The following is a 15,608-nucleotide window of genomic DNA, read 5'->3' as shown; positions in this document are numbered from 1 at the left end:
TTTTCAACTTGGTTTTGCGGAATCTTGTTTTTCAAGCGAATCTTTGATGGTGCGACATGAAACAGGGCTGGACCAGGGTTGAAGCATAATCAAGATGGCCGCCTTCATAGAAAGGTAAGACAATGCAGTTCCGCGGCTTTATCGTGTAATTTGTCACTATCATATATGCTGTGCGGCCATGTTAATTTGGCGCTAGATGTATATGTCTATTTGCTTGCTGCAGTTCTAAGTAGACTTCCAAGTTTTCTTTATTCAGGTTAATTGCCACTGACAAAGTCAACCCCCTTCAATTGAATTACAAGCGGCTTATTGTCGCCAGCGCGTAACGCGCTACGCTAGCTAGTAGCTAGCTCTTGGAAATGAAATGATCACAATCTAATTAGCTAGCTAGTCATCTGACCATCCGCCTTTATATCAACGAATTTAGAATGTATATTTGACATTAGTTGTGCTTGGTGAGTTGTCATGACTGGTTAGCTTAGTTTTAAATAGTTGCTGACGTTAATGGTCATTATTCTACAAGCTAATTTAGCTAACCTAAACTAGTATACTAACGGGATTTGACAGGATGTTAAAGCCGGATTGTTGAAAAGCACACGATGCTTAATAACAATTTCCTGTTGCAGTAGTACATTCTGTGTGAAGACTATGGTTGTCTACGACAATTTTAGCCTGCTACCATTACATTTGTTGGTTCAAGTTCAAGTGTTTTTAATAATCTCCGTAGAGGATCATTCAATGAATTATGTCGAAATCATAAAATAGCTCTATAGTTTTATGTTTGTTAACTAGCTGGGAGTTTCTCGTTTCTCCTCTTTGACACTCATCCACAACAAAACACACGAAGCGGCCAATCAGCTATTGACATTTGTGTCGATTTATTAATTTCCGGACACATTTACAAAATGTTCAGGCCAAAGTGCATTGATGCATTATACAGGACTCTTCAGCATTAGACAGGACAGAGTCGACTACAGCTTGTGGTATTACTATCTAGCTAATAACCGTAATGTAAATGTAACTTGTAACAGGGCTTCAAAGAGCTTTAATAATCTTCCCCTCAATCTCTTCTGTTTCTTGTCTCAGGATGGGTTATCTCTTGGTTCTGGGGCTGTGTGTCTGCCTCAGTGGGACACGGGCTGTGGATCGTGGGAATTTCAAGACCTGTGATCAAAGTGCCTTCTGCAAGTGAGTCCTCTTGACGTGGTTTGGTTAGCGAAAGAGTTTGTTTTTACTGCGTAGCACATCAGTCATGTGGCCAAAGTTAATGTGCATGTGTGTGTATCCAGGCGTCAGCGAGCATTGAAGCCTGGACAGTCCCCCTACAGGGCCTTGCTGGAGACCATGGAGCTCACCAACACCAGACTCACCCTTCAGCTTATCAATGACAACAACAAGGTATGTTACACACACACACATACACACTGAATATACACTCTCACACATGGTTTAATGGAGTGATACTATGCATGTTGTATGTTTTCTCATAGTGCTCTGAAGGGAGCTCATTCTTCACCCTCATCTTTCCATCCTGTCCCTTTCTTCACCCGACAGGTGCGGCTGTTGCTGGAGCTCTACCGTCTCCAAGGCAACATGACAAGGGTGAAGATTAATGAGCTGAAGCCCCTGAAGCCTCGCTTTGAGGTCCCAGACGTGCTCATCCAGGAGCCTCCCACTGAGCCGTAAGTCCCCAGACTGCCCCCTGGGGGCTGGAGGAAGAAAAGCTCCACATGAGTATAAAAACAGCTGTGGGATCAGGGAAAAACTACAGAAGAGACAGGAATTTGGCTTTGTGAAATACAGAAAAGGGCCTGGATAAAAATGTCTTGCAGATTCCGTATAGTTTCATAGTCATGCATGTGTTTGAGTGCACCTTGCATGTGTTCATTTTGGGTTCATCATTCTGTGTCTCTTCCTTCCTCCCCTGCTTCCTGTCAGAATGTCTCTCCTGTCTCAGGATGAGAATGGTGTGGTTCTGTCTCTGGGTACAGAGTCACAGAGGGTCATTGTTAGTGCCCAGCCATTCCGATTAGACATCATGGAGGGGCGGGAGGTGCTGATGTCGCTCAACTCGCGTGGTCTGCTTGCCTTCGAGCACCTGAGGATCCGCAAAGACACGTAAGACACCCACGCTCTCTCATCCTCACTCCCCAAACGTCCGTTTCTTAGTGCCATGTCTCCGTGTAGTCTTGTGCTCACACGATGCATGGTCCTCATGTTTTCACCATTTCATTTTGTCTTTCTTTCTTTTGTTCTCTCTTCCTGCTCTTTTCCTCAACTTCAAGTTTCTCCTATAAGATAACTAAATCATTGGGTAGCATGTGGGATACAATCAAGTGGGTATTCACTAGGTAGGCTTCATCCCTTCAGTTTTGTTACTGTAAGTGTTTGTGCTTGACAACACTATAAGGTTATGACTCATTACTGTAGATTGGGAATTACAGTGTAGTCCTTATGGGTCACGGTAGTGATTTGGGAATGTAATGCCCAGAATAATCTCTTTCAATCTTTTTCTCCCATGTCTGTGTCCACTGCTGTTCCAGATCACCCCTCTGCTGACCCTATAAGAGCAGTCTTATATGTAGTGGCTTGGCTCCCCTAGCAGCAGTGTACTCAAACCATGTTGTACGTTTCTGTCTGGTCTGTGCAGCGGCCTCCGCCAGGGCCAGATTGTGACTGGAGTGCTCTCGGTGTGTTTTACCTAAAATAGCCCCCGGCCAGGGAGTTGCTCCCTTCTCAATCCCCTTTTGTCATTAGAACAAAATCCCAGAGAGCTTAGTTTTTCACAGTAGCACTCCTACATAAAGAGACAGGCAGCGTAGGCCGTCAACATGGTTAGGTCTCCTGTGTGTGCTCCCTCTAGTTGATTTGAGATGAGTAGACTTGGCTGATATTGCACCAGCTAACAATTGAAAGTGGTTTCTGTGTGACTAACCTCCCTCTCACTGTCCCTCTCTCCTTCCTTCTTTCCTCCCCTCGCTCTTGTTCTCCTTCTTCCGTGAGCAGCCAGGCAGACCCCGAGGCAGAGAAGAAAGAGGAAGGAGACCCAGCCAACCAGCCAGCAGAGGACGTAAGGAAACTTGAGAAAACGCCTCCCTCCGTTCTTACTTGCACCTCGCTTTTTCTCTCCTTTCGTTTAGTCTTTCAGTTCACCTTTCTTCCTCTTCCCCCCCACCTTAATGTTGCCCCCCCCCCCTATTGCTTGCTCCGTCTTTCCATCCCAGGGAGCAAATGCAGAGGAGGAGAAAGTGGAAGATGGGATGTGGGAGGAGACATTTAAATCTCACACAGACGCCAAACCTAATGGTATTCACATACACGTACACTTCCTTTGTTCTCATTTCCGTTTGGGTGTCTGCCTAGACACTTACGTCCTGTTCAATATCTATAGGCTGCCCTGCTCTCTCCCCACAGGCCCCTCTTCCATCAGTCTGGACTTCTCTCTGCCGGGGGTGGAGCATGTGTATGGCATTCCGGAACATGCCGATAGCCTCAGGCTGAAGACCACAGAGTAAGCGATGAAAACGTCGAGATTCGTGCTTGTAGTTGCACCGAGAGCAACACTTGTTAACTGACCAGTGTCGTTGTCCAGCCTAAGGCTTTTAGATTTGGCTTGAGGACAGTCATTGTTTTTTTGTGTTTTTGGTGAAAACAGAATGGTTCTGTGTGTTACAGTGGAGGAGATCCGTACCGCCTGTATAACCTGGACGTGTTCCAGTACGAGCTGTTTAACCCCATGTCTCTGTACGGCACCATCCCAGTCATGCTGGCCCACAATACCCAGCGCACCATCGCCATCTTCTGGCTCAATGCTGCCGAGACATGGGTGGACATCAGCTCCAACACAGCGGGCAAGGTGAGACCGAAAAAGGCCTTTATTTTGTCACATAATGAATGCCCTCACACTTTCTTGCTCCTTAAAGTCACTGTTAACGTGGCGCCCGTACACACACTTTACTTCCACAAACACCGATGTCAGGCAAACAAGACTCATACACACACTCAGACCCACGCACACACTGATGTCTGTGGGTTGTGTTTAAACAGACCGTGTTTGGCCAGATGCTGGACTACGTGCAGGGTTCCAGCGAGACCCCGCAGACGGACGTGCGCTGGATCTCTGAGAGCGGCATCATCGACGTCTTTATCATGCTGGGCCCCACCCCCTCCGACGTCTTCTCCCAGTACGCCTCGCTCACAGGTTAGACTCCTCCCCCTTCGCCACACACAATCACTACAATCTTTTTGTAATCCGTGTCTAGTTTGACAGGCCAGTCTGGAAAGGTTTTACATGGAGCATTATTATTAGTCCCAGTCAATATTGGACACCCTCCACTCACATTTCCCTGTCCTGCCTCAGGTACTCAGTCCTTCCCCCCCCTCTCGGGGCTGGCCTACCACCAGTGTCGCTGGAACTACAACGACCAGGAGGACGTGCGGGCTGTGGACCAAGGGTTCGACAACCATGACATCCCCTATGACTTCATCTGGCTGGACATCGAGCACGCTGACGGGAAGCGCTACTTCACCTGGGACCCCCACAAGTTCCCCCAGCCCAAGGAGATGCTGCAGGGTCTGCAGGACAAGAAACGCAAGGTGCACGCACGCATGCACACGCATGCACACACTCACATCACAAACACACTGACCCAGCAGCCGAGCACTGACCTGGTGATCACGTGTCTACACTTTACTGTTTCCACTGTTCAACACATGTATTAATCCCATGTCTTCTACCTCCCTCCCTTCCTGTAGATGGTGGCCATCGTGGACCCCCACATAAAGGTGGACAGCAACTATAAGATCCACAACGAGATCCGCTCCCGGGGGTTTTACATCAAGAACAAAGATGGCGGAGACTACGAAGGCTGGTGTTGGCCTGGTACGTCACCCCACAATCTGAGTCTTAGTTACACCACTAAACAACATGCTTTTGACAGAATACATATTACTGTCATAGAGCATAAGACAGAGGTGTTCAATCTCTCCTCCCGTTCCAGGTAATTCTGGCTATCCAGACTTCACAAACCCAGAGATGAGAAACTGGTGGGCCAGCATGTTTGCCTATGATCAATACGAGGTCAGAGACTGTACCTCCTCAGCCCTCATTTACACACTTGCTCCCCTCTTTAACACTAATATTCCCTCAACCTCGCTCGCAGTCCTCGAAGGTCTCAGTTTCTCACTCCTTTCCCGGTTCCTCAGGGATCCATGGAGAACCTATACACGTGGAATGACATGAACGAGCCGTCGGTGTTTAACGGCCCGGAGGTGACCATGCACAAGGACGCCATGCACGGAGCCTGGGAGCACCGCGACGTCCACAACCTCTACGGCCTCTATGTGGTGCGTGTCTGTCCGTTTCATGCCTAAAACCATACCTTTTCACGTTAGACGTGGACCTTTTAATGGATGACTGAGTTGTTAAGACATCACCAGAGCTTATGCAGGTAGACCATAGTTAGACCATGATGTCAAAGGATGCATGCTTGGAAATGGTGACGTGTCGTGACCTGACTTTGTCCTCCCCTCTCAGCACATGGCCACGGTGGAGGGTCTGATCCAGCGCTCGGGCGGTGAGGAGCGGCCGTTCGTCCTGACCAGAGCCTTTTTCGCAGGGTCTCAGCGCTACGGTGAGTCCCACCCTAAACGCCTGGAGGCCGTGAGTTAACACGTGGCGGACTCTAACATGTGTGTGTGTAGGTGCCGTATGGACTGGTGACAATGCAGCCGAGTGGGACCATTTGAAGATGTCCATCCCCATGTGTCTGAGCCTGGGCCTGGTGGGAGTGTCACTGTGCGGAGGTAAGATGACCTGTGATGACCCTGTTACCCTCTCCTACCTTCCCTCCACTTCTCCACCTATCTGTGTGTCTCGTGATGAGCTGGGAAACACTCACACGTTAAAACACAGCACTCCCATCAACATCCTGCTTCGTTCGTCCTCCCCTAGCCGACGTGGGCGGGTTCTTTAAGGCGCCCAGCTCGGAGCTGCTGGTTCGCTGGTACCAGACGGGGGCGTACCAGCCGTTCTTCCGTGCCCACGCCCACCTGGACACGCCCAGGCGGGAGCCCTGGCTGTTCGGGCCCGAGAACACGGCGCTGATCCGGGAGGCGGTGCGTGAGCGCTACGCCCTGCTGCCCTACTGGTACCAGCTGTTCTACCACGCCCACCGCAGCGGGGAGCCCGTCATGAGGTCGGTTCAGCAACAGAACAGGGACGTGTGTGTGTGTGTGTGTGTGTATACCTGCGCTCGCCCTGATCTACCTACCCCTCTTCTGTTCCAGAGCTCTGTGGATAGATTATCCTCAGGACACAGCTACGTTCTCCATGGACGACCAGTTTCTGCTCGGTGAGTTCCAGTCAAGCATGACAAGATCGATGAACGCAGTTTTGTAATGCGGACAAACTCTGCCGGATTGACTGATTGGGATATAGCGGTGAAGCCATTGCCATGGGTCTCATTCTACCCATGCTTCCCTTTGCTTCAGGGCGGGACCTTCTGGTGCATCCCGTTACGGACGAGGGGTCAAGGGGAGTGACGGCCTACCTGCCCGGAAAAGGAGAGGTGGGGAACCTAAAACTCTCCTCTTCCTCTTACAGAAGGGTGTCTCTGACAAAGCCATGCTAGCATCAGGGACTAAAAACCCAGGAAGATCATATGAAGGTTGTACGATGTAACTGACTCGGACCTATCCCCTCAGGTTTGGTTCGACGTCCACACATTCCAGAAGCACAACGGAGAGCAAAACCTCTACATCCCTGTCACCATCAGCTCCGTAAGAGACGGCGTCCACACGCGCGCACACACTCACACACTCACACACACACACCGCCGCTGGCTGACACGTACACACTGTCACACCTCTAATCGTGGGGATCTGCGGTTCCCAGATCCCGGTGTTCCAGCGTGGGGGTTCCATCATTCCCAGGAAGGCCCGCGTACGCAGGTCCTCCAGCTGCATGGAGAGGGACCCCTACACCCTATATGTGGCCCTCAGTCCCCAGGTGACACACACACACATTATTTCATGACTTCTCTCTCCATCTCTTCGTTCTTTCTCACGCACGCATCTGTGCACACCAGTGACATAAACTCAGGACATACAAAGTGGATGGTAGGAGTAGTGGGAGTATTTGGAGGAGGTGTGTGAACACGCTGTCTGTTACAGAGGACCGCCCAGGGGGAGCTCTACATAGACGACGGTCACACCTTCAACTTTGAGAAGAAGAAGGAGTTCATCCACAGGAGACTCTCATTCGCCAATAACAAGCTCTCTTCCAGGTGTGTAGAATTCTTACGTCTCCAGCTACCTCTTTCTCTCCCTCTCTATGCTCTTTCTCTCTGTCCTCGCCTGAGAGTGTGAGCACGTTCAGAATTGATCAGCAATGTAAACCATGTAGAGGTTCCAGAATTATCTTCAGTATCGATGTAGGGCCTAATTTTCCTTGTCTCCTCCTGCAGCAACCTTGCACCAGACGCCCTGTTCTCCACTCCCTCCTGGGTGGAGCGCATCCTCATCTTGGGGGCCAGTAAGCCCAGCAAGGTCATCCTGAAGACTGCTGGTGGGTGTCTGTCCCAAACCTTGAGCACTCGGTCCACCAGAGAAATACATTTCCAGTACTTGAGATTGCCAAGTGGGCATTTATACAACTTAACAAGGAAACATGCTTAAATATAATTTGATATGCTTTAGAGTGAGTGACGTATATGAGAGACCTAGGTGGTTGTAAACACTGTGTTTTCTCTCTCCATTTGATACAACTCATAACCCTTGTGCTGCCTTCGGGTCACATGACCCAAAGGTTCATAACGAACCATCGTTGTGTTTACCCAATACAAAAACAAATTAAAAAAAAAAACATATTTTAACCTTCTCAATGTGGGGGGTCTGAGACAGCCCAACGGTTAAAAGAAAATGCTTCACTTTGTTTTTGTATGCGGTAAAGTTGTCGCAATACGATGGTGGGTCACAACGACTGATGGGTCAGAATGACCCGAAGATAACACAAGGGTTAAGTTATACTGTTCTACTATGCTATAGGAATGCTTACTTGATGGCTAATCCCCTTCTTTCTTTCCAGATGGCAAGGAGAGCCAGCTGGAGTTTGACTTTGATGCCTCCATGTCGGTGTTATCCCTTCGCAAGCCGGGAATGAACGCAGGAGAGGACTGGACTGTGATGCTCCAGTAACCATGGAAACGAAGAGGGTAGAGAAGACAGGCAAGGCATGACAACTGGACTGAGGAGATTGATAGATGTCTGAAAAGATGTGGCACATCTGACTAACCAAGAAATGCACACACGTTACACAATACCATACACCTCCCGCACTCTGGCCGTCTCGTCCATGTCTGTTTTGCATTAACTCAAACTGTAGAGTTTTGTCAACTTACTGAAGCGTTACTAGATACATTTTTGTTTGTCCATTTAGTTTTGTAGGAAAGACTTTTGAATTATGATATCATTGTAGAAGCTGCGCTGGAGATCTAACACAGACAACAACAAAAAAATCCAGCTACTAAACTAGCCAGCTGGTATGACTTGGATTTCAAAGACAATTTAATCATTTGCTTTTCAAATGAAGGTGCATGTTCACATTCATGAGACAGGGTTTGTCTGCCACATTTTTTTCCTGATTGTGTTAATGACATGTAGTTAATTCTTGTTTTCATTCCATCCACACCTTTTAAGTACTTATACTGCAACAGAACAAGTGGACCTATCTTTCTGCTCACCTCAATACGTGCCACATTTCATTCATTAGATTTTTAGGGAGCATCGCTTAACAATGCTGTGGACAATTATGTGGATGCTTTCTTAATGTTCTGTGTGTTCTTTTGTATTGCAATGGGGTGTAACAGTCCTCTCAGCTGTAATTTAAGGCCAGTTAATTCCTTTTATCAGGATTACTTTTCCTTAGTTTTTTTTCTCCAAAATTTGAAGAAAGTTGTAAGCATCATTATTTCTGTGCTATTGAATGTGTGGGTTGTAAAAGACAGGCAAACATGGTGAACAACTACTGAAAAGTTGTATGAAAGGTTACTATGGGAACTGATCAGGGGAATGAACCACTGATATTGCGAAAGCTTCATCTAATGTAACTTTTTTCAACTTTTGGTTCAGATTTGTCTAACAGTTTTGTTAACTTGATTCTTATTTTTTATAATGCACTTGAGGAGAGACATGACTGTTTACCAGGTTTAGGCGATGGGGATTTTAGATTTAGGGGTTTTGGTACAGGCCTATGTTTATGGTTTTCAGGGTTTTCTTTTGTAACTTTCTCTTTTGTCCAAATCTAAACCAGAGCTCTTTATTCATTGTCAGATATGCAGAGAGATGTCTGCAAGGACCTGATTATTGGAGATCAAAGGAAAGGATTTGGGGGTGTATGACCTTCTGCCATAGATTCATTTAAAATATTTGTTCCTAAATGTTGAGAACGTTAGAATATTGCAGCAGTTAACCTGTTGAACGGTGACTATGGAGAATCTGATGAGTTGTGAAAATGCAGTGGAAACATAGCAGTGACTTGAGACCAATTGAAATAAACTTGACCAAACCTTAAAGGGTATTGTTTTTTGTATGATTAAAAGTGGAATTTTATTAAAATAAATGTACATTACCAACATAATTTCAGTTTGCTGTTCTTTGTTATATCAATAGTATCGAGTGCATACGAAACGTTGGACAACCGTCAGTGATATTAAAGGACATTTTAGGAATAGGAAGCTGAGGACCTTTGTCGCATTTTAGTGACGTAAACTAACACTTTCAGTCATGGCGGCAGAAGGTTCGGAAGACTTCAGCAACAACGGGGAACTCGGGGATCCTTCAGGTTGGCAACAATAATCGATTAAACTGTAATATAATACTTATGGCGGAACGATGCAAATATATTAATCCTCGTTGTTTGCCGAAAATAAGTTAATTGTGACCATATCAGCCAACAGAGCAACGTAAACATGCACAGACGGATAACGCCGTTAGCAATCCTAGCTACACAGCTAGCTAGCCAGTCGCGCATTAGCCATGACCGAGTTGACACGTTTTTTGGCTCCAATGAATGAAAAATATGGTAGCTAGTGGCCTCCCCCTTGAACATTTCTTTATACTTTGGTTATTGTTAGCTTTTAATCTGTTTTCGAGAGGCTAACCGTCCACTATGATGGTTGTATATGTTGTGTGATCAAGTAAAACAAAAAATGTTATTACTAGTTAGCCTGTTGGCTAAGTAGCTTGTGGTATACGAACAACTAATCCGCTGAACGGTGCGTTACTGATAGCTATAAATTCAACTCATTTGCTCATCAACGAATTTCTCATTTGACAGCTCCGGAGGTCTCAGAGACTTTCGAGTCTGCAACAGATATGGCTGTTGATTCAGAGGAGAACGCAGGCAGTGAGCTACCCGAGGTGGCGGCAGCCCCAGATCCGAATGCATACACCATGCCCCCGGCCGAGGAGGACGATGAAGGGGAGTTGCCAGTGGACTTTGACCGCCTGTGGAAAGCGGCCCACGACAATCCACAGGATTTCTCAAGCTGGACCGACCTGTTGCAGTACTGCGAGCAAGAGGTTGGAGAAATGTGCAGCATCTGGCTTGATATTGTGTATAATTACGTAATTTGAAGATTAATGATATGCATTGTCACTTAGCAAGTATGAGGTGAGAAACAAGGTAATACCGGTCACAGAAGCTGTTAGTAAACCATGTTTATGCAGTCGAAGTAGGACCACAGCCCCACTGTGACACATCTACAGAGATGACCAGTACTCCAAATTATCTTAATGGTTAGAGTAATTAACTGAATACAAATAATGACATAACACTTGCGTCCCTTATGTCTGCAGAGTCACATGACTGCTTCTCGGCGAGCTCTTGTAGCATTTCTGGCCCGCTATCCACTATGCTATGGTTACTGGAAGAAGTATGCTGACCTGGAGCGCCGGGCTGGATACACCACCAAAGCAGAGGAGGTAAAGGAGGAGGGGCTTGGTCGATCGAAACGAAACGACCCCGCTCAGAATATGTGATGTGATCCCTAAACCGTGTAGTCTCTGGTGTTCCAGGTGTGTGTGCAGGGATTGCAGGCCATCCCTCTGAGTGTAGATCTGTGGATCCACTACATCAACCTGCTCCTGGGCACCCTGGATATGAACCAGCCAGAGTCCCCCAAGCGTATCCGCAGGTACACTTCACAAATTATGGTGTATTCACTTAGCAGATGCCTTTATCCAAACACATACACTTCTAATTCGACACACACTAAGGTTTGTACAGGCTCATGCACATACATAAATCTGGCACACACATAATGCACACTGTACACACTCCCACGAGTTGTTGCAGCCCGATCATCTGTGTGCAAGGCTGACTGTCTCCTCCCTGTCTTCCACCAGTGCATTTGAGGAGGCGCTTGTGGCCGCTGGGCTAGATTTCCACTCCGATCGCCTGTGGGACCTCTATGTGGAGTGGGAGAAGGAGCAGGGGGACATGAAGGCTGCCACGGGGGTCTACGACCGGGCGCTCAAGACCCCTACGCAGCTCTACAGCAGCCACTACGAGAAGTAAGACCACACAGATGTGCACACAGTATACAGTCAGACAGCAATAAGGTATAATAGCTAGCTGATCACTGGAATCTAGGTTCCCTTCCAATTCTCCCCTGTTCTCTGCCACTGCCCTTCAGATTCAAGGTCCACCTGAACACCAACGAGCCCAAGGAGGTGCTGTCACCAGAGGAGTATGAGGAGCTGTGTGTTGAGTACAGGCAGGCCCTGAAAGCCGAGAGGGCCGCCGCCCGGGCCGAGGGGGGAGAGGAGGAGGAAGAAAGGCCCCCGGGGGAGGAGGAGCCCGCGTCCCTCGACGGCAAAGACTCCGTAAGTTAGCCTGGCACTCCTCAGGCATGTCAGCACTCCTCAGGCAAATCCATCTCTCATCGAGGCAGTGAAGAAAGGATTTGTTTAGACAGTAGGTTGGTTTGTCTGAGGTGTGACCATGCTTGTTGTTGTTGTTGTTGTTCAATAAGGAGGAGATGATGCAGAAGATGCGAGAGCTGGCCTTGGCTCGCAGAGAGAAGGTCTTCCAGCTGATGGAGGGGGAGGTCAGGAAGCGCTGGAACTTTGAAGATGCGGTGAGGTTCCCCCTGAGACACACACACACACCTAAATATCTGTGCTCACTCACTGACTTTCCTTTTACGATCCTCCCCGAAAACACTTTGTTGCTGAGACACAGAAATCATATTTTTGCCTCAACCCTGACCTCCCCTCATCCTCCTCACTAACCCTGCAGATCAAGCGTCCCTATTTCCACGTCAAGCCTCTGGACCGGGCCCAGCTGCGGGCCTGGCACTCCTACCTGGACTGGGAGCTGACCCAGGTGGATCTGGGCCAGGGGGAGACGGAGACCGAGGACCCCGAGTTCCTGGAGGCCCTGAGGGACAGCGGGGTGGTTGCCGGGGGCGACCGAAGGATTCGCGTCCTCTTCGAGCGCTGCCTCATCGCATGCGCCCTCTATGAAGAGTTCTGGACTAAGGTGAGGGAGATTGCCGTTGTTGTACCGAAATCGGTGACCTATCAAGTCTGATAAGGGGTCGCTGTTCTAATGGCCTTAAACCACACCTGTGACTTGTCAGTTTGTAGCTTGTTTTTCCATTGGCTCTAATGTGTGTCTGCATGCATGTGTTTTTTTAGTACGTCAAGTACCTGGAGCCTCAGAGTTTGGAGGAAGCCAGGAGTTTGTTCATACGAGCATGTGAGGTCCACCTGGCCCACAAACACACCATCCACCTGCAGTGGGCCACATTTGAGGAGAGGCATGGTGAGTACAAACCTCACACACCCCTACACACAGTCACCTCCATCGTGCAGTGGCAGGGAAACCCCAGGGCTTCTTCATATTTTCTTCATCCTTCCTCCCGTTTCCCTCCTCAGGAAACCTGGACGAGGCCAGGAGAGTGCTGGTGGCTCTGGAGGCCGCCATGCCTGGCCTGGCCGTGGTCCGCCTGCGTAGGGTGGGGCTGGAGAGGCGGGCTGGCCGCACCGATGAATCGGAGGCACTGCTAAGGGATGCAGTGGCCCAGTCCAAAGAAACGCCGTCCCTCCATGCTTTCTACTCCATTAAGCTGGCCCGCTACCTGCTCAAGCTGCTGAAGAACCCGGGAAAGGCCCGTGGAGTCCTGCAGGAGGCTCTGGAGATCAGCCCGGTGAGGGGAGGGGAGGGGGAGTAGCTTGCCGATGGCTTTTTTTTTTGGCACTAAAATAGCGAAAAGCCTTGCCGGTGCTGTACTGTGGAAGCAGCATAGACTTCTTTAGTACACATGGATAAACTATAACATTCAAAACCAGTAGTAGGAAAGGAAAGGTTTGTGGTTAAGCGTGGGGTGGGGACGAACTACAGGAAAGGCCAGGGGTAGTGGAGGAAAGGGAGCTGGGTGAGATGGAGGGATAGACAAGGGGGCTGTAAACTTCCAGTTCAATACTAATTTCCCATTCCTCCCATCTGTCATCTTCACGCTGCCGCTGATCCCATCTTCCCTCATCCAGGATAACAGTAAGCTGCACCTGAACCTGCTGGAGCTGGAGGTGTCAGGGGACCCCCGTGGCTCGCCTGAGGGGGTGCAGGAGTGTGTGACACGGGCACTGGCCGCACCCCTCTCGCCCCGGACCAAGATCCTCTTCTCCCAGAGAGGCTTGCAGTACGCTGAGGACTATGGGAACTCTGTGCAGAGGTGAGTCCCTTCTGTTCAGCTGTGGGGGATGACCTACAATGGGGTTTGTCATGTGAATCCATTCAGTACTGTTCATATGCACACACTGATACTTGTTTTATTTTTGTTGCTCTTTCCTTTGCTCCAGTGTGCTGAGTATCTATGAGGAGCACCAGAAGCTGCTGAAGGAGCTGGGCAAGAAGAGAGGAGCGGAGAACGGGTGAGGAGGGGAGGGTGGCTGAGGCCAGGGGGAAATGACACAAATTTCATTATTAGCTAATAATTGTATTTACCTGGTTCACTATGGGCATGTCAGGAATGTGATTGATTAGTCAAACTGGTGGTTTACTGGCGGTCCACAGTGATGGCGAGGAACCCGAGAAGATGAGCAAATCAGACGACGGCTCTGCAGAGCCTGCCCAGGCCCCTCCCACCATGCCTCACGTTCCCATAACCACGCCCCCTCCCCCCATGATGGGCGGGGACATGAGTGGTCAGGGAGGTTATGGGGCGTACAACAGCTGGTACCAGGTACATGAAAGGATTACAGCCTGTGTCTTGTAGTATCATAATGCATTTGCTATAATCTTTATACTTTTCTTACTTGCATAGTACTGTACATACTTCCTAAAACTCTTACTACAGCTGCTAATCCATTTTCTTTATTTAGCAACCACAATATGGAGGTTACGGTTACCAGAACCCATGGAACTACAATCAGGGCTACTATCCTCCCAGCTAGAGAGAAAGAGATAGACTGTAACGCACCAGTGAACAGCAGGAAGTCGACCCCTGAGGACGTTTCAGCATGGAGTCTCCACCGCCCAGTCCTGAGCCCATCAACAATCAGCCTTCCTCTCTCCTTCCCTCCCTCCCTTGCGGAAATCACCATTTCAAATATCCATGGCCCCCAGTCTGGCTTAACCTAACCAGATATGTTGAACAATGATTTAACCTCAAGGGTTGAAGGGAAGGATGGATGGATGGATGTTTGTAGCACAGAACACAGCTCTGAATGACTGGACTATCCCATCTCTGCAGAAAACCCCTTCGCTTGTCAGGAACAGGAAGCGTGAGCCAGTCTCAGTCTGATCTCTGAAGTTGTGCGACTGTACATTGTTTTTACAATAACTATTTTTGTATTCTCTTAACATCCAAAAGGCTCCCCCCCCACCACCCCCACCCCTCTTGCTCTTTCGATTTTAAGCTTGTTTCTGTCTACTTTGCGCAGTTACTGAAACCTTGCATCATTCCGTACTTAAGCTATTCTTTTTCTAATGTATATAAGGGTGTTTTATAGTGTGTCTATGATGTCCAAGCTCTTCAGTCTCTCATGCAACTGCTGTGTCTGTATATGTAGCCTATGAATGAATGAATGAATGAATGATGGCATTCCACTCAGACTCGGCTCAGTTGAATCTTCAGGTCCTGCAGACAAGATGCTGGTCCAGCCATTTTGTGAATGTGAACACGTATCCGGCTGTGTGTCTGTCTTGGTGCTCCAGTCACAGGAAGTCCATGTAAGGGGGATGTCATGCTGTATAGTGTGTGTAGTGTACTTAATGCAATAGATTGGCCATAAACTAATAGAAGTAGTGTAGTGGTCTGTGCGCTCTTTAAGAAAAACACTCGCTATCGACAGGACCGCTGCCATTGCATCACTCCTCACGTTTATGAATGCCATTCCATTTTGTTTTACTCCAATGCATGCACAGTAGAATTCAGTCACAGCACCAGTGTGGCCGAGTATCTTTTTACATATTTGAATTTACGTGTGGGCCTCCACTTTTACATTGTTCAATAAAAATGTTAGCAAATGAGGTGGCATTAAATTGGAGTTGGGGTGGGTTGGAAAGATGACACAAGTGGTTCATGTGGAAGAATGATCAT

General features: G+C 48.4%; 2 protein-coding genes across 5 annotated transcripts; both read left to right on the top strand.

Annotated features, from left to right (window-relative positions):
* Positions 1 to 30: 30 nt before the first annotated feature.
* ganabb (glucosidase II alpha subunit b) lies at positions 31 to 9,637 on the top strand. Of its 3 annotated transcripts, none has more exons than XM_062476065.1 (25): positions 31 to 114; positions 1,087 to 1,188; positions 1,290 to 1,398; positions 1,555 to 1,682; positions 1,939 to 2,118; positions 2,286 to 2,351; positions 3,007 to 3,070; positions 3,225 to 3,306; positions 3,415 to 3,511; positions 3,676 to 3,856; positions 4,063 to 4,201; positions 4,361 to 4,596; positions 4,756 to 4,882; positions 5,001 to 5,080; positions 5,206 to 5,346; positions 5,537 to 5,633; positions 5,704 to 5,805; positions 5,954 to 6,197; positions 6,289 to 6,353; positions 6,493 to 6,569; positions 6,706 to 6,780; positions 6,896 to 7,009; positions 7,174 to 7,286; positions 7,467 to 7,567; positions 8,087 to 9,637. In XM_062476065.1, exons 1-25 carry the CDS (start codon positions 95 to 97, stop codon positions 8,194 to 8,196), a joined length of 2,850 nt encoding a protein of 949 aa, XP_062332049.1. In that variant the 5' UTR covers positions 31 to 94; the 3' UTR covers positions 8,197 to 9,637. The 3 variants fall into 3 exon arrangements, with proteins under 3 accessions (XP_062332049.1, XP_062332048.1, XP_062332050.1); XM_062476064.1 differs by having other exon boundaries at positions 32 to 114; positions 4,048 to 4,201; XM_062476066.1 differs by lacking the exon at positions 2,286 to 2,351 and having other exon boundaries at positions 34 to 114; positions 4,048 to 4,201.
* A 64-nt stretch (positions 9,638 to 9,701) lies between these two features.
* si:ch211-114c17.1 (pre-mRNA-processing factor 39) lies at positions 9,702 to 15,538 on the top strand. 2 transcript variants are annotated; one of them, XM_062476072.1, is made up of 14 exons: positions 9,702 to 9,841; positions 10,337 to 10,581; positions 10,858 to 10,983; positions 11,077 to 11,195; positions 11,407 to 11,574; positions 11,697 to 11,886; positions 12,036 to 12,140; positions 12,302 to 12,544; positions 12,703 to 12,829; positions 12,943 to 13,214; positions 13,555 to 13,739; positions 13,867 to 13,938; positions 14,081 to 14,249; positions 14,389 to 15,538. In XM_062476072.1, the coding sequence occupies exons 1-14, from the start codon at positions 9,784 to 9,786 to the stop codon at positions 14,458 to 14,460; spliced, it is 2,151 nt and encodes a 716-aa protein (XP_062332056.1). In that variant the 5' UTR covers positions 9,702 to 9,783; the 3' UTR covers positions 14,461 to 15,538. The 2 variants fall into 2 exon arrangements, with proteins under 2 accessions (XP_062332056.1, XP_062332055.1); XM_062476071.1 differs by having other exon boundaries at positions 11,062 to 11,195.
* Positions 15,539 to 15,608: the final 70 nt, after the last annotated feature.

The sequence above is a fragment of the Osmerus eperlanus genome, chromosome 13, assembly GCF_963692335.1.
Source record: "Osmerus eperlanus chromosome 13, fOsmEpe2.1, whole genome shotgun sequence".
NCBI lineage: Eukaryota > Metazoa > Chordata > Actinopteri > Osmeriformes > Osmeridae > Osmerus > Osmerus eperlanus.
Note: the sequence above shows the minus strand (reverse complement) of the source record. Positions and strands in the feature narration are given on the sequence as shown.

What these genes read in the sequence shown, in the direction of transcription:
- ganabb (XM_062476064.1), top strand. Translation starts at nt 95, where the DNA reads ATGGCCGCCTTCATAGAAAG. An exon ending in GATCAAAGTGCCTTCTGCAA is followed by an intron (nt 1,189 to 1,289) that starts GTGAGTCCTCTT and finishes GTGTGTATCCAG; the next exon opens with GCGTCAGCGAGCATTGAAGC. An exon ending in ATCAAGTGGGTATTCACTAG is followed by an intron (nt 2,352 to 3,006) that starts GTAGGCTTCATC and finishes TTCCGTGAGCAG; the next exon opens with CCAGGCAGACCCCGAGGCAG.
- si:ch211-114c17.1 (XM_062476071.1), top strand. Translation starts at nt 9,784, where the DNA reads ATGGCGGCAGAAGGTTCGGAAGACTTCAGCAACAACGGGGAACTCGGG. An exon ending in TCCCCCAAGCGTATCCGCAG is followed by an intron (nt 11,196 to 11,406) that starts GTACACTTCACA and finishes GTCTTCCACCAG; the next exon opens with TGCATTTGAGGAGGCGCTTG. An exon ending in AGGCTCTGGAGATCAGCCCG is followed by an intron (nt 13,215 to 13,554) that starts GTGAGGGGAGGG and finishes TCCCTCATCCAG; the next exon opens with GATAACAGTAAGCTGCACCT.